The sequence below is a fragment of the Sciurus carolinensis genome, chromosome 14, assembly GCF_902686445.1.
Source record: "Sciurus carolinensis chromosome 14, mSciCar1.2, whole genome shotgun sequence".
Classification (NCBI taxonomy): domain Eukaryota; kingdom Metazoa; phylum Chordata; class Mammalia; order Rodentia; family Sciuridae; genus Sciurus; species Sciurus carolinensis.
This window is the reverse complement of record NC_062226.1, coordinates 13,589,423-13,610,137: the sequence shown is the minus strand read 5'-3', so window position 1 is coordinate 13,610,137 and position 20,715 is coordinate 13,589,423. Positions and strand designations below refer to the sequence as shown.

The window sequence follows — 20,715 nt, the reverse complement described above, 5'->3', positions numbered from 1 at the left end:
GTCTTCACTGGATTATTAGTTTTTATTTTTACTATGGGAATTTTCAAATAATCTGAAAACAAAGAGAATAGTCTTATGATCCTTTAATTGTCCATTACCCAGTTAAACAATTGTCTATTCATCTTTCATTTAGTTCACCTCTTTTTGACCAGGATATATTTTAAAGAAAATCTCATCCATCTTTGTTTTACCTATAAATACTTAAGTATACATCTCTTAAAGAAAAGCACTAAAATATATTCTTTGGGGACTTTCTCCAAAAGACTGGCCATGCCATGGGACTATCCTGATTAAAGCCAGCTCCTTTGGTCCTAACCTTTCAATAGAAAGCACAAGTTCACCCCACTCTACATTTTTCTCAGAAATCATTTGTTGCAATGAACTAAAAACTGCTCTCAGGAGCTCAAGAAAGGAGACAACTTGCTGGGAACCAGAGTTCATTCTATCGGTTTTCAGGGGCCACAGGGCTCCCTTGTTTTTCCTTCACATTTTCTCTGGGAATTGTATTTGGCCCAACATGGACCCCCAGCCCTGAGCTAATGTATCTTTTCAGGTTCAGCAGTTATTTGAACTTGCTGTACTGAATCTTGGATCAAATTGCGGAGAGTGAGAAGATGTTTTTTTACTACTCAGTGAATCGGCTAGCCTGGGGTCACATTACCGGCCAGGATTAGATAATACAGATATTCCTTGATTTACAATGGGGTTTTATAGGTTGAAAATACCATTAAGTTGATCTGGGTGCACCTGAAATCTGAGCAGCTCAGGAGGTTGAGGCAGGAGGATTGCAAGTTCAAAGCCAGCCTTAGCAATTTAGCAAAGTCCTAAGCAACTTAGTGAGACCCTGTCTCGAAATAAAAAATAAAACGGTCTGGGGATGGGGGCTCAGTGGTTCAGGGACCCCAGGTTCAATCCCTTATGCCAAAAAAGAAAAAAATGAAGAAAATACTGTTACGTTGAAAAATGTTTTTAATATTCCTAATCTACTGAGTAGCATAACATACCTTAGCCAACCTTAAACAGAGTACTTCCTTAGCATGAAGTCAGGCAAAGTCATCTTAACACAAAGCCAATTTTATGGTAAGTGAATAGGTCATGTAATTTATTGGAAACATCATGGGATACAAAAAAACCACAAAACAAAATATGGAAAACACTGGTCACACAGTACACTGTAGAGAATGGGTTTTTTCATGGCTGACTGGGAGCTGCAGCTTCCTGCCATCAACACAATCATGAGGAAGCACCATAGCACATATTACTTGCCTGGAAAAAAATTAGAAATTAAAGTTCAGTTTCTTCTTAAAGTAGGGAACTGTCTGTGGTGTAAAAATGGCTGCATCAGAGCACCGAGCAGGAACAGTTTGCATATGAAAGGACTCCAGGTAGTACCAGCATTTAAAACATTAATTGCAGTTCTGAACCAGGTGCAGGTGTCCCAGGCCTGTAATCAGTGGCTCAGGAGGATGAGGTAGGAAGATGGTGAGTTCAAAACCAGCCTCAGCAAAAGTGAGGCACTAAGCAACTCAGTGAGACCCTATCTCTAAATAAAATAGAAAAAAAATAGGGATGGAAATGTGTCTCAGTGGTTGAGAATTCAATCCCCAGTACCCCCCCACAAAAATTGCAATTCTGTATTCTCCACTTTAGGTAACAGTGTTACACTGAGTTTGAAATAGGTTAATCATTCAGTTGTTAATACAAAAGAATATAATCAGGATATGGAGCATTTTATAATTTAGGAAAATTTAGCAACTTTTATTTGAAGGAGGCACTATCTGAATTTAGTTCTGTGATCTAGATATGTTGATTAATTTGTTAGTAGTGAAATATGCTGTCATGTAACAGATATTTCCCATTTCACCTCCCTCCATAGGATGATAATAACCTCTTAAAACAGCAACTTAAGGATTTCCAGAATCACCTTAACCATGTGGTTGATGGTTTAATTCATCCAGAAGAAGTGGCAGCTCGTGTGGATGAGCTAAGGAGGAAACTGATTTCAGGAGCTGGGGAAATGAGGTAAGGAGAAATCTAGACCTCTAAGCAGAGAGCGTGCCTCACACCTCAGAGTGTGAGCTTCAAAGATGAACTTATCTTCCTAGGTTCTGTTATTGGTCTGATTTCTTTTACAAGGTTCTCTTTATGATATTTTCAAGACTGAGATATGAGATTGTTTAATTCTAATTGTCACTGGTTTTTTTTGTTTGTTTGTTTTTTTACATTTTAGATCTTTTAAATTTTTTGGTACTTCTAATTTTAAAAACATAAGTAAGAGTCTTTCATGAAAATTCATTATATATGGTCAGGAACGAGAGCTGCATCACACAGTTTAAACAATATCAAAAGAAAACTGATGATTATTTCAACATATGGACATTACTCTTAGCTTGATATGAGCCTGCGCTTTCAGAATGGCAGCAGTCTTTGGTAAAACGACTTGCACTTAGCAAGTACTCAATAAATTTTCGTGGATTGCACAACTCTTTCTATGTTAACAGCATGTTTGCATTCAGCATCAAAAATGAAATGTCACATTTTTGCCATTTCGTTTTTTTCTTATTAGAATCCACAGTCCTTCGGATGTACTAGGGAAAAGTCTTGCAGATTTACAGAAAGAATTCAGTGAAATCCTTGCACGCTCCCAGTGGGAAAGAGAGGAAGCACAAGTTAGAGAGAGAAAACTCCAGGAAGAAATGGCTCTGCAGCAGGAGAAACTGGTGAACGGACAAGAGGAGTTCAGGCTGGCCTGTGAAAGAGCCTTGGAAGCTCGAGTAAGAAGGGGCCAGAGGCAGCTGGAGGGTGGCCGGAGGCAGCTGGAGGATGGCATTTGACAAATGCTAATGTTTTCCAGAAAATGACAATGTTTCCTTAATGTAAATTCAGCATAACAGTTATTTTCACTCATAACAAGTCTAGTTCAGTGTGACTAAAATCCAAACCCAAATATGGTCTATTTGTGACAGTTTTCCTTGCTTTTGAAGCAAGTGAGAGATGTTTTGTAAGAGACAGATAAGACCACATTACTAGAGTCCAGTGTGGTGCCAAAAGCTGGGTTGTGGTTTTTGTTTTTGTTTTGTTTTGTTTGAAGTAATGATGTTATAATAATGAAGCAAATATTCAAATGGATCATAGAAAATATTCAAGATAAAACCATCCCCAGTGAACTCATTGGTACAAGATTTTGTTACATTACACTCTATAGTAAAGAGAAAGACAATTCTGTAACAAGTTTTTATCTTGCTTAGACATATTTTGTTTAAAAATAATCCTTAAAACTTGATTTTCTCACAGATTAAATTTGATAAGCGTCATCACAATGCAAGAATCCAACAGTTAGAGAGTGAAATTCGCTATTTGCAAGAAAATCTAAAAAGTATGGAAGAAATCCAAGGCCTTACAGATCTCCAACTTCAGGAAGCTGATGAAGAGAAGGAGAGAATTCTAGCCCAACTCCAGGAATTAGAGAAAAAGGTGGGAAAGCTAGGAAAGTCAGACACATAAGTACCTGTTTCTCAGGTCCTGCCGACTGGTGATCCAGTCACCTGAATAGTGTGATCCATAATTACCTCTGGCTTCATTGCTCGCACAGAGCTAAACCTGACCTGATAGAAACCTGGATGCATGTCCTTAAATCAAGAACCTAAGACCAAGGCATGATAGATAGAAACGAGATTTGGACTAACCTTAGAGTCAGGTGATACTTAAATGATAATTGAATGTGTTTGCATTCTTAGAAACCCCTTGCCCAATTGGTCACATCCATGGGAAATACCTTTCAACTTCCCCATCTTCCTTTCTAATACCCTGGCCTTCTGATTACCTTTTTCAAACATTTGCTCCCATGGTCTCAACATGGAACTTGTTAAATCCAGAAATTGCACCCACCACTTTTGAAGTCACATACTGAAGTATCCCATTCTGATTGGAACCTCTTATCTTGCTGGCACCTCCATGCTAACAACTTTTCAACCTTATTGAACTTCTAGTTCACTAGTCCCACCTTTTCTATTTAACCCTTTCTGTCTTTACTTTCCCTTATCTAATTTAAATTCCACAGTATACCAATAAGCCCTTTTTTACAGATACCCTCAAATCCTTTTCCCTTTTCTCCTGTCTTACCTCCCTGACAAAACTGAAGTTACCCATTTCCCTGGGCCTGTATCCATGCTGGGTATTCCAGGGGAAAAAGAAAATCCTCCATCCAGCATAGTGGTGTCATAATCTCAGGGTCGGCAGCCCCATGAGCAGCATTCAGTAAGCTTGCTCTCCTGCACTCCACGGTCTTGTGCCTTTTCACCCACACCTGCTATCTGCCTTCTCCCAGCTCAGTGAATGATTTACTTTATATGTCACCAGGAACCCATTAGTCCTCAAATCCTGTTGAGCCCACCCCCAAAATATATCTGGAATATATGTGCTTTTTCCTTCTCTGATGCCACCACCCTTGTCTAGCCATCAGCTCTCTTGTGGATAACTGCTGTGGTCACCTGTGTCGGTGTCCTCTCTGCCACATACCATGTGAAGGAGGAAAGGGTTAACTGCTGGAGGAGGATGTTGGTGGTTTTTCTATTACCCAAAAAACTTACCTACTTAATAAACACAAAAGAACCAATACTCTTTTTATGAGAGGGGGTGTGACGTTTCTGGCCATACCAATTCTGACCTCTTTACAACAACTGAGTCACTCAACTCTCCTTTATAATATGCAGGTAAAAGGGGGCAAGGACTAGGAGGAGCTTCTTCTGTGATGGACAGGATAGGGTGGAGTTAGGGGAGCCATCCTCTTTGGGGGAAAATTCCAGAAGGAGACAGGGAACCACTCCCATGCAACACCACATACTAGACTCAGCCTAGTCTGATTCTGTTAAATAAGGATGGCTTCCCACACACCTAACCACAGCTCTACTCATGGCGTGCTCCACAGAGCAACCAGGGTGCTCTTTCTACAATGCAGATTGGCTATAGTCAGTTTCTCAAACTGAGACCCTGAATGATTTACCCATACATAATTCTCTCCTCACTATGCTCCTTCTTTTGGTTCCTCCTGCCAACTTCTGGGAGCTGGGGATGTGGCGCAGTCATAGAGTGCTTGCCTGGCATGTGTGAGGCCCTGGGTTTGATCCACAGCACCACAATGCAACAAAAACAACAATAAAAATAGTCAACTTCTTTCTTTACCAGTAAATGCACAGAGGCTAATTCAGTGACTTTTGAAGACTGGTCCGTCCATTTCTTAATGAAGGTGCCAAGAAATATGTTTCCAATGAGTGAATGAAGTTTACAGTGAGATTCTTAACTAAGAAACTGATTCTTTAAAAAGTTTGTCAGTTTTGAGATTTTTAAAATTTTATTTATATATTCAGTAAACACTTTTGGAGCACTGACTGTGTATTGGGATTGTTCTAGACATGGTGCATGCAGTGGAGAACAGTTCTGCCCTCTGAAGCTTACATCTTAATTCTTTGCTACCAAATGATTTGTCTAGTTAAGTAATTTATTTTTTTTAATTTTAGAAGAAACATGAAGATGCCAAATCTCAAGAACAGTTTCTTGGTTTAGACAAAGAGTTGAAGAATCTGAAGAAAGCTGTGGCTGCCTCTGATAAACTAGCTACAGCTGAGCTCACTATTGCCAAAGACCAACTGAAGTCCCTTCATGGCACTGTTATGAAAATTAACCAGGAGAGAGCAGAGGTTAGTTCACATCATCAGAACTAGCTTACACCACTGCTGCTGCAAAAAAAATTAGCAACTTGTGTTTGGTCTCTTTTTATAGACTTTGGTCTTTGTCAACACGTATATGGACAAAGGTTTTGAAGTCTTGCCATATAATCTGTCTGAACCTTGAATCTTGTGTGTTTGTATGAAAATGTTACCTCATAGGGCTGTTATGACTCCTGACTGAGGTAATGTTTGTCATGGTGCTTTATAGGATACAGATACTAATTAAAGTAAGATCATAGGACCAAAAAGGTCTAATGATGGGAGCCCAAAGAGAGATCAATTGTGGAAGACTGTAGAACGGTGAAGAAAAAGCCCCTTTTCCTTGTAATGCAGCACTCTGACCACTTGACCAGAATGGAGCGGGCTGCCCGGCAATGGGGAACAACATCAGAGAAAGTGGGGTTTGGCACCACATGTTCATGGGACAGCCAGGCAGGCAATGTGACAAAAACAGGAATCAATCTGAGAGAAAGAAAGAAGGAAGATGACAACCTGTGATGGCCTCCTCATACTCTGTTCCCGTAGGAGCTGCAGGAAGTGGAGAGGTTCAGCAGAAAGGCAGCACAAGCCGCCAGGGACCTGACTCGAGCAGAAGCGGAGATCGAGCTCCTGCAGAATCTTCTCAGGGAGAGAGAGGAGCAGGTCAGTGTTGGTACCCAAGCCATTTTCTCTACCAGATCTTTCTCAGTTCCTAAAAGATGAAAATACAACTGCAGGTGATATCTCAGATCTGAAGTGCAATCAATAGTCAATCAGTACTTGAGCCTCCAGTGTATGCCAGGGACGCAACACTGTAAATATAAGGAGTCAGTTGATTTCCTCACCGGTAGGGACTAAATAAAAATTACAGAATTACAGTCAAGTTGCAGGGACACATGCATCTGAGAAAGGATTTATTCATGATACTTTATATGATTTTTTAAATAGTTTCGAACAGAAATGGAAAAAAACAGATGTAGGCACTGGAGGAGCGACCTCAAAAGTGCTAGAAATCGAGAAACTGAATGAGACGATGGAGAGGCAAAGGGCAGAGATCACAAGGCTGCGGGATTTACTAGACCTCACTGGGACTGGTAAGATATTATTGGGCTATGATTTTATATTGGTAGCCATAAAATCAAACTGACTGTTCTTTGCCTTTAAAAAAATGTATTTAACTGTTGTAAATAAATTCCATGCTTGACTTAAGAGCATTGTGAAAATTATTTAGTGGGTTAAAGAATTTAAAATACATTCTGTGTTAAGTATGGATATGGGGACTTGATTAGAGATAAGGTGTTTGTATTTGTAATTTTCAAAGAAATAATGCTTATGTGTCTGTTTATTTGATTTCTGTGTATTACTTTGGAATCAGACAGAGAGATGAATGTACCTATCCTCTTAGTGTCAGTGTCAGCAAAAACTAATTACCAAAGGACAGCTGAAAGTTTCCTTAAGGAACTGATGAAATTCACTGACTCTCATGGAATCTCTTTTTACATTGAGAAAGAAAAGGAATTGATGATTTCTTGCCAACTTTATAGAATGACTTTCCTTTACAGATAACAAAGGAGGCTTTGAAAATGTTTTAGAAGAAATTGCTGAGCTGCGCCGTGAAGTTTCTTCCCAGAATGATTACATCAGCAGCATGGCAGATCCTTTCAGAAGACGAGGCTATTGGTACTTCATGCCACCACCACCATCATCATCTAAAGTAGGAATTCTGTGGTGCTGGAAGTGTAAACTAAATTTTTCCATTTCTGTTCAAAACTATTTAAAAAATCATATAAAGTATCATGAATAAATCCTTTCTCAAGAACATTTCTGCCCTGAGCTTCTTAAATATTTTTACTATTTGAGATGAAAAGTAGGGCTTTCCAACAGAAGGTAGTAGTTGCCTTTTCAGGGCCAGGTATTGTGTCATGGGGTTCCCTGACTTGAGGATTCTAGAAAAGGATGTGGTGACTTGAGTCAGAGAGCCTGCTGAAAATATGTATAGAATTATGCAGAGGTCCAGACAGAAAAATAGGTACCTGGATTTCATTTCTTTTAACAAACATTTAGTACTTACTGAAGTCTAGACCAGGTATCTGGCAGTATTTGGGTACGATGACAAGTGGTACAGTCTACTCTTACAGCTGCTCATGGGGCATGCTAATGTAATTACAAAACAGCGATAGGCATGTTATAACAGACTTGTGGGAGTTTGTTTTGGGTACTGAGAATTGAACCCAGGGGGTGCTTTGCCACTGAGCTACCTCCCCAGCCTTTTTTCTTTATTTTGAGAGAGGGTCTCACTGAGTTGCTGAGGTTCTCACTAAGTTCCTGAGATATCTTGACCTTGAAATTATAATCTTCCTGCCTCAGCCTCCCAGTGGCTGGATTACAAGAATGTGCTACTGTGACTACTGACGACACACTTGTTACAGAGGGATGTTAAGGACTCATCTCCTGAGAAAGCTCAGGGAGGAAGGCTTTACCTGCAGTGCCGTGAAATCAGCACTTGGAAAGCAGCAAGGCCTGGGCTTTGGGGAGGGAGGAAACAGCTTGTGTGGAAGGGGGAAGCTGGCTTAGCCATGGCAAGTAACCTTGTAGGACTGGAGGGTTATGAGAACAGTGAAAGAGGGAGCTGGAAAAGTAGATTGGGGTCATGCTTCTTTTCAAAGGGCTGTAGAATCCCTTTCACTTAATTACTTAGGTCATGGGAAACTGAGGTTGTATGTTAACTTGATTGGGGTTAGGAAGAGTATTGTAGTTGAATGTAGAAGCTAGACTTGTAGCAGGGGGAGCTTTTTGGGGAGCTGTTTGAACTCTTTCAAGTGAAAGATAAAAGAAACCAGAGTTATATTAGTGAAGCTGAAAAAGAAGAGATGGATTAAGGAATGGGAAGGAGACAAAATAGGTGCCTGAATGTGGGAAGTGAGGAATGGACTATAAGCTGTAATCACCCAAAGTAGAGGAGTAGGTGATGTACTACTGACCAGCAAGTCAGGGAGAAGCAGCCTTCAACCTGCCAGGATCCCAGAGACCTAACTAGTTTTAACCAGAACCTGAAGAGCAGAATCTGAGATCCTCCTCCTCCCAGAAATCTGAAGGAAGCCAACACCCTGGGCACAGCCAGGCTGGAGAAGCACCTTATGTTAGAACAAACAATATGGCCTGGAGGCTAGAGCTACAGGCTGGAAAGGAGGGAGAGTAGCAGAGTCGAGCTTTAAAAACATGCCAGAACAGTAGAAGACTAGTGTTCACCGCAAGTTTGCTGCTGTCCATTGCTTCAGTTGTTGGGCTTTTAAAACAAGGCAAAAGAAGAGAAAGCACAGGAAAGATGAACACAGGTAAAAGAGAGACTGACACCCAGGGACCTGCTCACATATATAGAGAGAGCTTGGAATTTCATTTCATCTTATGGGGAATTGTGGCATAAACATAACCCAGTCAGATAGCCACGTAACATGCTTTTACCATTTCAACATTGTGAAGGACTTGTTATTTCTAGAAAACGGTACCAAAATATAGGATAGGAGACGGATGTCATTAAATAATTTCTGAAGAGATTAAATAGACATCAGTTTGGTTACTTTTACCACACTTTAAGCCTTTCCCTTTCACAGTCCAGTCTGCCATTGCTTACACAGCCCTTCTCTCTGCATGGCCTCCCTAACACTGCCGTGTTGATCAGGTCCAGATGCAAGTAAATAAACTGAATCATGTGTGTGGAACTGCAGTTTATGTGATCTTGTAATCACATCTCACTTCTGTCTGTGAAAAATAAGTATGATAATGAAGAGAAACCTAGCACTTTCTCAACTTTGTTACATCTCAGTGTTGCTGTAGACTTTACATTTCTCAAAGTCAACCTTTCCATTTTTAAAAGACAGTGTGCTTTCCTGTCATTTATTTTAGATTTCCAGCCATAGTTCCCAGGCCACCAAGGATTCTGGTGTGGGCCTCAAGTACCCAGCTTCAACTCCTTTCAGAAAATTACAGCCTGGACAAGAGGGAAAGGACAGCACTGGACCTCCACCTGCTTCAGGATACTGGGTCTATTCGCCTATCAGGAGCGGGTTGCATAAATCATTTTCAAATAGAGGTAAATCACATCACTTAAGGAAAGTTGTATTTCTCTTGCTTGCTTAATAACCTTTTATTGTTTTCCTGAAATCCATAGATATTGTCCAAACTGTAGTTTACTCTGCAAGGCTTTCTGTGACCTGGTCGTGGGCAATGACTTCTCTTACCTCTTATACCGTGCCTGATTGCATAAGAGACTCACAGCACACCAGTTTTCTCAGACTGCCACAGTTTAAGCACTCTACCACTGAACCACTCCTCCGCCCCAAATTTTCATATTTTAAACTTTCTGTGTGAAATGTTCTCCTTTCTTTCTCTCGCAAACCAATTCCCTCTCATTCTTCAGTAAGGCCCAGTTCCTAAAACAGCACCCCTTTTAGGGAGCCTTCCAACCAAGCAGCTTTTTTTGCATGTATTTCTGGAGTTTGGGGCCTTGATTCCTGGGCAGTAACCTGGCTCTACTAGAATGAAGTGTTATAGGTCTGTCTTCCAAAGCACTCAGGGGAAGAGTCAGACCTGGGTAAGTCCCAGCTCTTGCACTTAGTAACTGTGATCATAGGCAAATTATTTATCTCTGTGACGGTTAATCTTTAATATAGGAGTACTACCTTCTGAGGATATGTTCATTCAGGAACTATTTATTGAGCACCTGTGGTGTGTTAGGCTCCTCCTTTTATGGGTGACAAGTAAGCAAGCCATCATATTGGAGAGTGTTAGGTGTCATGCAGTGGTGAATGCTGGGTGATACCATTGCTATCCTATCTCATGGCACATCTCTGTTAATCTAGCACCAGACAGGTACCCAAATGATTACTGGATCAATGAATAAGCTAGTGAATGAAGAAATAAACCAAGATAGGCATAGGAAAAATTCAAGTATCAGCAGCGGAAAGCACTTTAAATCGGTTTTGATCTACTTCTCGGAATTGCTTTTTTTCAGTTTTTGTTTTGCTTTTTTGTTTGTTTGTTTTTCCTTCAGTGCCAAGAATTGAACCTATAACCTTGCTCATGCTAGGCAAGCACTCCACCACTGAGCTACATCACCAGGCACTTTTTTGAGAGTTTTATTCTCATATTTTCAGGATCAAAATCTACTGTTCTCACATAAACTTCTTTATCTACTAAACCCTGGGGTAACATACTCTTCTGTTTATTTTTTTTAAAGATGGAGACAGTGAAGGAGATAGCCAGGAAGAGAGTGGAATGGATGAACAAGAGGAACTCCCATTTGTGCCTCCTTCTGGATACATGATGTATACTGTTCTTCCTGATGGTTCTCCTGTACCCCAGGGCATGGCCCTGTATGCACCTCCTCCTCCCCTGCCCAACAACAGCCGACCTCTCACCCCTGGCACTGTTGTTTACGGCCCACCCCCTGCTGGAGCCCCCATGATTTATGGACCACCGCCCCCCGGCTTTTCCGTCCCCCTCATCCCTGTGGGTGTGCTACATTGCAATGTGCCAGAACACCATGACTTAGTAAGTGGAAAGACATCCTGCTGTACCCACACTGCTTCCAGGTGTTCCTGATAACGATGTACATTTAATGAATGGGTTGTATTCCAGAAGAATGATTTTGAGGCCGATGTTTAGAACTGAGCAAGAATTCTCTTATTAAAATTCTATTTTTAATTGGATATAAGGTCCCAGGCCAGTATAAAACCTGGGTTGTCCATTTTATTACAGAAATGCCTTCAGTTCAGAAATGAACCATTTTCATGTATCTTTCTATTGACAAGTGCTGTGTTAATGTGTATTTGTAGATATGCTAGTGCCTGTACCTGTGCATGTACATATATATGTCTGCTCACACATACACATATGCACAAGTGTATACACACACAAATAAATAGCATATAGCAGGTTTTGATAGGAATTACCTCTGAATGGTAGGATTTCTTGATTATTACAAATTTACTTTCATAGTTATTTTTGTAACTTTTTCTCACTTCACATTACAAGCTTTTCCCCATGATTTTACTAATGTTTTTAGAAAGTATTTTAATAACTGTACATTTATTTTTAGGTCCTATAACTGACTGTATGTAGATTCCAAGAATGGATTACTTCCTAATCACTAGATTAATTTCTAACTTTTGAGTTCTAAAGCTTCATTCCAGGCTCCACTTTCAAATTCAGAGCACCTAGAGACTTTTTTTTGTTTTCCCCCTTCCCTTTTCAGCAGATTGAAGGGAAGGTAAAGCACTCGGACACTTGGTACCATGTCATAGTCCTATCTTAATGGTTCAAACTGACTTCAGAGGGCCTCTGTGCATTAATGTGGTTACACTGGTGATCGCTCATATTCTTTTGTGACTTTTTCATTGTACAATGTAATTTGTAGCCATTCTGTCTACTCAGCATTTATTAATAAGCTTTTAAATTGGTTCTTTTATTCTCTGAAAGTACTTGACTCCTTATATAGTTTCTCAAGTATGCCTTTATACCTCTCTACATTTTCACACATTATTTTTCAGCTCAGATTTTCCCCTTTTCATTTTTTAAAATCCAGGCAAAACATCTCTTCCTCTGGGCAGCCTTCTCAGACAGCACCCCCCCCACGTGTCCAGAGGAAGGAGAAGCCTCCATCTGTCTCTTCTGCTAGATTCTGAATGCTTTGGAAGCAGACATTTGGAAGAAGCTTGGTGGATGTTTTGCAACCATAGTCATACTGATTGATTAAGTTATATTAGTCCAACTATTTCACCTTTAGCATGTGAAAATATTGGCTCCACTTAATTTTTATTTTCATACCAAAGTCAGAATCTGCTACCACTTTTCAGGCTATAGATGTCACTTTAACTACAGTTAATTTCAGCTTCTGGCAAAAAAAAAAAAAGAGGAAATATATTCTCTGATGTTTCAGTACTGCTTTTTTGTTTTGTTTTGTTTTGTTTTTTCTGTTTCAGGAGAATGAAGTTTCTCGATTAGAAGACATAATGCAGCATTTAAAATCAAAGCGACAGGAAGAACGGTGGATGAGAGCATCCAGGCAGCAGTCTGAGAAAGAAATGGAAGAACTGCAACATAGCATTGACAGTCTTTTGCAAGAGAAGAAGGAATTAGAATGTGAAGTTGAAGAATTACATAGAACCATCCAGAAACATCAACAGCGAAAGTAATTATTATTAGCCATTATATTTTCATAATTCAGATGGATATAGTATTAGTTTATTAAGAACCAAATCAATGCTAATAAAACTTTTTTTTTTTGAAGTACTAGGGATTGAACTCAGTGCTGCTTTACCTCTGAGCTACACTTGAAATGTGGCTGCTGGGACTGAGGAACAGAACTAAATTTAATTCTAATTGATTAGTAGCAACATAGTACACTTTGGACAGTACAAATTTAAGTTCTCTTCTGGTCCCAAATCAGCACTTCTTGTAGTCCTTCTTGGAGAAGAGCACAACCATTTCCCTTCCCCTTACTCCCCTAGGCATCTAGTTGGCCTCTGAGTTCTGCTGACTATATACAAAGAGCTGTCAAACTGACCCTTTGACCTCTGCTGCTCTGGCCTTTCTTCATTGTCATCCTCAGCCACTGTAATAGATCCATACTTGCCTTCCATGTCTTCTCACTCTATCCTAGACACTGACTTTTGTTCCCATTACAGTGCACAATTCCTGCCACCATCTGAACCCCTGTGTCCTTTGTATCCCTCCCTCCCACATACAGTGTTTGATCTCAACCCCTGACTCCTGTGGCCTGCCACACACCATGTTTTTCCCCAACATCCTCTGCCTGAAATGCCTTCTCTCTCCTTGCCTGTATTATACGTTTATTTCTAGTAGTGTTCCCTATCAAACGAAGGTCAGGGATCCCTCTTACACAAAACCTTTTGCCTCCCAGGCACCCCTAATTCTGGTTAGCAACCTTGGGTGTAGCACTGGTGTAGCACTGTCCACACAGTGTTGTGAGGAACCCAGGAGCTCCTTGAAGACAGTGGCTGGGCCTCCATCACCGGAGAAGGTGGGGGAGGCTCCATTTCCCTGTACCTGGCATAATGAGTGTAGCATCATTGATTGAATCAGTAATGTAAAACCCACCTTCTGTAATAGTCCATGAGTTATGGCATGTCCCAAGTTTTTGTCATTTAAGGCAGACTAGCTCAGGTCCCAGGGCAGGAGGGAAACCTGCGGAGGGTTCAGAGTAAATGAGACGTGGCCACTGCCATCCAGGAACAGACACATGATTGATTAAAATCCCAGCAAGGGAACAAAAGGGCCACATGAGGAAGATTGGGACTGGGTGTTGGAGGGTTGGAGTTGGTTTTATCTATTAGTAGTATATATATATATTGGGAGGAGTTTTTATTTTGAGGTCTTTTGAAGGGATGCTAGGGTGTAGGATATCCACTACTTTTTCCAGTTATAAATAAGGTGTATTAAAATGATTATTATAGGAAATTTGGGTAACACAAAATTGATGAAAGAAGTTAAAATATCATCTGTATGCATTTATTTAAGGAGAAAAAAGTTTGTTAACATGTTGGATTTATTTTCATGTTTTTCTATCATGCAGTCATGGATAGTCCCATTTTCAAATAATTTTGTCATATTAGGCTTGAGTTGTTTTATCTGGTTTTTTTTTTTTCTTTTTTCTTTTTTGGTACCAGAGATTAAACTTAGGGGCACTTGACCACTGAGCCACATCCCCAGCCCTATTTTGTATTTTATTTAGAGACAGCGTTTCACTGAGTTGCTTAGCGCCTCGCTTTTGCTAAGGCTGGCTTTGAACTCAACGATCCTCCTGCCTCAACCTCCCGAGCCATTGAGATTACAGGCATGCACCACTGCACCCAGCTGAGTTGTTTAATCATGTACTGTACCTTTTGACGTATGAACATAGTTTTACTCTAACAGAATGGAATAAATCCCAAAACCAGGTCAGTCTTTGGGACAGACTGAACTGGGCCTTGAGAACAGTTTTGAGGGAATGGATGATTATTGTAGTAGTAAATTTTTATACTTCAGACTATTCAGAATATTTCAGTGCATTTTTATACATCAGAAGCACGGATGTGTCAGCACTGCCTTAGCCAGATACTAACAACATGAAACTATTTGCTGTTATTTTTAAAGGAAAAACAGTTCCATATATTGTTCTAGGTATTATACATTTATTTCTAGTAGTGTTCCGTATTGAACAAAAAGGTGGGTATTAACTTCGAACATAACCAAATGTAGCTGCCTCTCTTGTCCCTTCCATTAAAATTAGAAAATTATTATGCATCTTTTTCATAGGCTACTACCCATATTGTCTGTTTAAAATCTTATGCATTTAAAATCTTTTAATATTTGTGAATGTAATTTTTTAGGGACTTCATTGATGGAAATTTTGAGAGTCTTATGACTGAACTAGAAATAGAAAAATCACTCAAACACCATGAAGATATTGTAGATGAAATTGACTGCATAGAGAAGACCCTTATGAAACGTCGCTCAGAGCTCAGGGAAGCTGACCGACTCCTGGCAGAGGCTGAGAGTGAACTTGCATGCACAAAAGAGAAAGTATGTCTTTTTGTGGTTTGGGGCATCAACTCATTGTGGGTAGGGCAGCTTACTGTTGTCTGCCTGGATTGCAAAGAAAACAGGTGAAAAGAACACAATTGTCCAAGTCAGATAGCCAGGTTCCAGACTGGAGTCTAGAATTTAGATAATTTGTGAGAATTTAGATAAGTCACTGAAATCTTCAAGCTTTGCTTTCCTCATCTATAAATTCAGGCTAAGAATATGTAGGCTGTTCAGTATGAATGAAATTAAATAGCATATTTAAGATTTCTGAAGTTAATTTAGTTCCCAGCACATCCCACTACTTTATCCTCCGTGTATGTGTGTGTGTGTGTGTGTGTGTTGGGTTCTGCTATGATTTTTTAAATTGGCCATTCCAATTCTTACAAAGCCACAGTGGACATCACAAGTCTTACTTTTTCTTTAATGTAAATGTGAATAATGATATATTTTGGTCCAAGATAGTATTCTTTAAAGATCACAACACAGGAAAGTCGGAGTGGGGTGGGGATGGGCTTCCTTTTACTGAGCCCCTTCTGTTGTCACACATGATAAATACCACTTCATTTAACCTTCCTGGCAACTCTGTAAGATGGCAGTAACTCAGTTTACAGATGTAGCCCACAGTGTTTTGTAACTGACCCAGACTTACACAGCTGAAGTTCTGCTACTCAAGAGTTTTTTTAGTTCAATGAGAATTGCAAGGTGAAAAAAATACTTTACCCACATGGAACACAAGGAACTGTTTTTATATTATTATTTCAACTTGGATCTATTTAAGTTAATAGAAATCTATTGCCCAGGAACTAAAACGGTTTCAGTTATTAAAGATATTTTATGAGTGTTGGTTTTAATAAGAATGGAAAAAGTTCTCATCTCTATTCAAGTGAGCATTTCTTTTTTACACGTTAGATTACGGTAAGAGAAAATAGGTGTTAGAACTATAGAAAAAGTTATCACTGGTATTTGAAAGGAAATTGTTGGCTCTTGTAGAGGCACAGGTGGTAAGTGAACTAGGGCTGAGAAGCTCTTTTGCCTTTACCCCGCCTCTCCACCCAAATGACTCAGGGAGGCAGCTTGCTAAGAAGAGGGAGGGAAAGGAAGTAGCTGTATTTTGTAAGGAATGTGCCAGACTTGTTAAAACCTGACATGGGAGGGGACAAAAGCCTACTTAGAAATGTGGCCTTCTGGAGTGTGTAGTGAGTTTTGTCTGGTGCTTTGCTGATGAACTGACAGAAAGTAGCTCTCTGGAACAGAGAGAGGTGTGATGAATACCTAGCCCTCTGAGGGCTTGCCGACCCTTTGGTAGCCACATGGGATATTTAATAGGCAAAACTAATGTACAGACTCCTTTGACTTCAGTATAACTGCTGAGCTTCAGTTTTTTGGCTGATGTTGAGTCAGTGCTCGATGAAGTACAAACCAAACACTTATTTTTGTACCTTTTGATGACTTTATAATCAGCTTGTTTTATTTTAGGCAAAAAAAGAAACTGAGCCGATTTAAAACAAACAAAAAAAGTGATTTTTGCCAGATCTTTTCTAGGAAGATTTTCCTTTTTTGGGTACTGGGGTAGAATTCATGGGCACTTAACCACTGAGCCACATCCCCTACCCTTTTTAATTTTGAGACAGGGTCTCACTAAGTTGCTGAGGCTTTGAATTTGGGATCCTACTGCCTCATGCATGCCTCGTGAACCACTTGGATTACAGGCATGTGCCACCATGCCCAGCAGGAAGATTTTTAACTACTTCTAAAGAATTTAATATTTGTATTTTTTAACAATAATTAAATCATCAAAAAATGAGTTTTCACTTAACTTGATAATATCTACAGTAAGCAGGAGTCTCAGTGTACACAGAATATTGGTAAAATCACTTCTTTGGCACTTAATTGGGAATTAATCAAATGATATTACAGATTGTTTTGAAATAAAAAGGTCATCTACAGTTCACCATCTTCAAATGACTTTATTTTTGGAGAGGCTCTTTGTCTTTATTGACATAGATTTAGTTTTATATAATTGCTCTCATAGTGCTTATGTGATTTTAAATTTGTTTTTCTTGGCCAACATAATATCGCTGACATCCTTGAAATATTCTATTGTGTTTAATGTACTATCACTTAATCTTTATTTCAAGTTTTATATCATTTCAGTACATTTTTATGTAGTAGTTCTTTGCTTCTCATTATTTTCTGAGAAATGTAGAGTCAAAACAAGTGGACATCTTTATGCCTTTCTGTATTGTCTTGTTTTCCAAGTGTTGTACCAGTTTACACTGCCAGTCACTGTAAGTGAATATTATAGGTGAATTGCTTTTAATGACAGTTTCTTTTCTAGACAAAAAATACTGTTGAAAAGTTCACTGAGGCCAAGAGAAATCTATTGCAAATTGAATCAGATGCTGAGGAGTTAGAAAGGAGAGCTCAGGAGACTGCTGTTAACCTTGTGAAAGCTGATCAGCAGCTGAGGTAGGTGGAGTCCCTGAGCTACTGGGGTATGTGGGGAAATGAATGAAGTTTGATTCTAAGAGGTTGATAGTTGGTGTGATAAGTGATGCATGTTAATTAAGTCTTTGGTCTGGGGGGGAATAACATGATGTGTTTTAAGATTGCTCCAAGCCGATGCAAAGGATTTGGAGCAGCACAAAATTAAGCAAGAAGAAATCTTGAAAGAAGTAAACAAAGTTGTAGAAGCAAAAGATGCAGACTTCCAGTGTTTAAACAAGAAGAAGGAAAAGCTAACAGAAGAGTAAGTAAGGCCTCTGTTGGGCCACAGGGGTGTATGCTGGGGACAGCTCTGTGGCCCAGTCTCCCATAGAGTCTGCTCAAGTACTGCTGGTGCTTTCTAGGCTTCAGAACCTGCAAAAAGATATTGAGGCAGCAGAACACAGCGAGCATCAGCACCTGCAGGTCCTTAAGGAATCTGAGACCCTCCTTCAAGCCAAACAAGCTGAGCTGGAAAGGCTAAAAAGCCAGGTATGGCAGTAGACACCTGCAAAATAAAATTCATACTGCTTTAGAACCAACTTACATTTTATGATGATGAAAGTAATACATTTGATTGGAAAATATAAAGTATAAAGAATAAATGAGGCTACGTGTCAGAAAAGTGTAGCATACAACCTAAATTTGAATCCCAGCACGGTACAGCATATTATTGTATAGTCAGCTTTCTGTCACTATGACAAATACCTAAGGTAATCAACTTACAAATAGAAAGATTTGTTTGGTTCACAGTTTTAGAGGTTTCAGCCCATGACCACTTGGACCCATTGCTTTGGGCCTATGGTAGCACATCTCGTGCGAGTGTTTGGGCAGTGTCTGGGCAGTGAATGAAAGGAAGAGGAAGGGGCCAGAATCCCTTTATTTACTTCAAGGGCACACCCCTATGACCCAGAGATCTCCCATTTGACCCACTTCCCAGTGGCACACTCTGGGGACTAAGCCTTAAATAACACTGAACTTCTAGCAGCTACTTAAGAGCCCAACTATAGCAATTATTGTGTGTATGAGTCTTAATGCATAGTATTCTTTTCTGTTAAATATGTTTATAAACACTTGTGCATTTAAACCAAGTATAAAAGTGGTCATTTGATAAGAGCACATTTTAAGTATTTTCTATTTTCTTCCTTTCCATGTTTCTGACTGCTTTTTCTGTAAACAAATATGTATTGCCCTTAAAATTGTAATTAATTTTTAAATTTAAAAAAGTGAGTAAATTCTAAAACTTTCTGCCTTACATTGCCAAGGTTATTGTCAAAATGGAATTAAGGTGTATTTTGTATTTATATGGAAGTTATTTGAAACCCATAACCTGAGGGGTAATCACTATTATCATGTTGTTCTTTCTGTGATCTGAGCAATTTTAAATATGAGAGCTGAAGGTCTTCATTAGGCTTTGTATGTTCACACCTCCAAGTTTGGCCTTCCTGATTGTTGGGGCTGGGATTGAAGTTTCTCATTTCCCCCACGTTCTTTGACTGGACTAAATAAATACTTACTCTTCAGGCTAGCACTGAAGGCTGCGTGGCTTTTGTCAAACTTTGCATTCTTCCCTTTTCAGGTGACAAGTCAGCAGCAGGAGATGGCTATCTTGGACAGGCAGTTAGGGCACAAGAAGGAGGAGCTGCAACTCCTCCAGGAAAGCATGGTCCAGGCCAAAGCTGACCTCCAGGAAGCCCTGACTCTGGGAGAAACTGAAGTCACTGAGAAGTGCAGTCACATTAGGGTATGATATTCAGTAGGTTTTCTTAAGAGTCCTAGGACAATGCCAGAGATTATTTTGAGGTATTTTCATTGGTTTTCTCCAAAGATGTAAATTCCTGAAACCTTGCTTCCTCCCTAATGCCATTTGGCCTGTGTTGTGTGTCCAGGCTGTGGCTCTCATGTGAAGCTCCCTCATATTGTTATCTGGATATGGCTGAAGTTCTACTGTCTCGTGCCTTTCCCATTTCATTTCATTCTATAGGAATCGCCTTTCTGCACTGTCACTAGCCAGATCCCACCTGTTTCTCATGACCCAACTACACGCCACTCTCTCAGAAGACTGCCTTGACTTTTTTGCTCTGGAAGGAGTTTCTTCCTCTCCTGAGTTTGGCAATGTTCTTTGTGTTTCCTTGAGCACCTTGACTTTCCAAGATTATGCTTATTTCCTGCCTCACCTCTGCACTGACTGCTGAGCCCCTTGAGGGCAGCTATGTCTGAATCAGCCTTTTTTCTCTATGACACATTGCCTTGCATGTAGTCAATGCTTTGTGTAAAGATGTTACTTTCTTCCATTATTCAGAAATATATATTAAAAAATATATAAGAAATATATTAGTGAAAAATATAGTGCTGTTCTTGACATAAAAGGCAAAAATGGGCTTGTTTCTAAGAAATTCTGCAAAATGAGACAAGAACAGAATTGATTTTAGAGGAATTTCCATTCATAATTTCACAGGGTAGGATAACTTTTTGTTTTAAACACAGGAAGTAAAATTGCTTTTGGAAGAACTGAGTGTTCAGAAAGGAGAACTGAATGTCCACATTAGTGAAAAAAAAACTCAACTTGCACTTATAAAGCAGGAAATTGAAAAAGAGGAAGAAAATCTTCAGGTAGTTTTAAGGCAGATGTCTAAATACAAAACTGGTAAGTTTAAAGAAAATCGTAAAGTTTGGTGTTAGAAATACCTGTGTTACAGGTTATAGAAAAATACAAATGACCAAGAAAGACAGATTATAAAAGGAATATATTCTTTTTTGCCATTCAATTTAATATGGTTTATGTAAAATGAAATAGTTATTTTTATAGTTGACCAATATATGCTGACAGAAGGGCAAGTATATGCCTGTGACCCATTGACGTGTACAATGGAATACTCTTTCAGGGTTCAGGACTCTTAAAAAATTCATATCTGGGGGCTGGGGATATAGCTCAGTTGAT

General features: G+C 39.6%; 1 protein-coding gene across 1 annotated transcript in view; it reads left to right on the top strand.

The window, feature by feature from the left end:
* The window catches only part of Cntrl (centriolin), a 101,977-nt gene that overhangs the window by 65,000 nt on the left and 16,262 nt on the right, over positions 1–20,715 (top strand). The window contains 17 exon segments of the mRNA XM_047524737.1: positions 1,877–2,022; positions 2,567–2,774; positions 3,295–3,474; positions 5,517–5,696; positions 6,252–6,368; positions 6,654–6,671; positions 6,673–6,799; positions 7,268–7,419; positions 9,609–9,795; positions 10,942–11,255; positions 12,686–12,894; positions 15,095–15,287; positions 17,629–17,759; positions 17,899–18,039; positions 18,140–18,266; positions 19,354–19,518; positions 20,262–20,421. Coding sequence (XP_047380693.1) covers positions 1,877–2,022; positions 2,567–2,774; positions 3,295–3,474; positions 5,517–5,696; positions 6,252–6,368; positions 6,654–6,671; positions 6,673–6,799; positions 7,268–7,419; positions 9,609–9,795; positions 10,942–11,255; positions 12,686–12,894; positions 15,095–15,287; positions 17,629–17,759; positions 17,899–18,039; positions 18,140–18,266; positions 19,354–19,518; positions 20,262–20,421 — 2,755 coding nt within the window.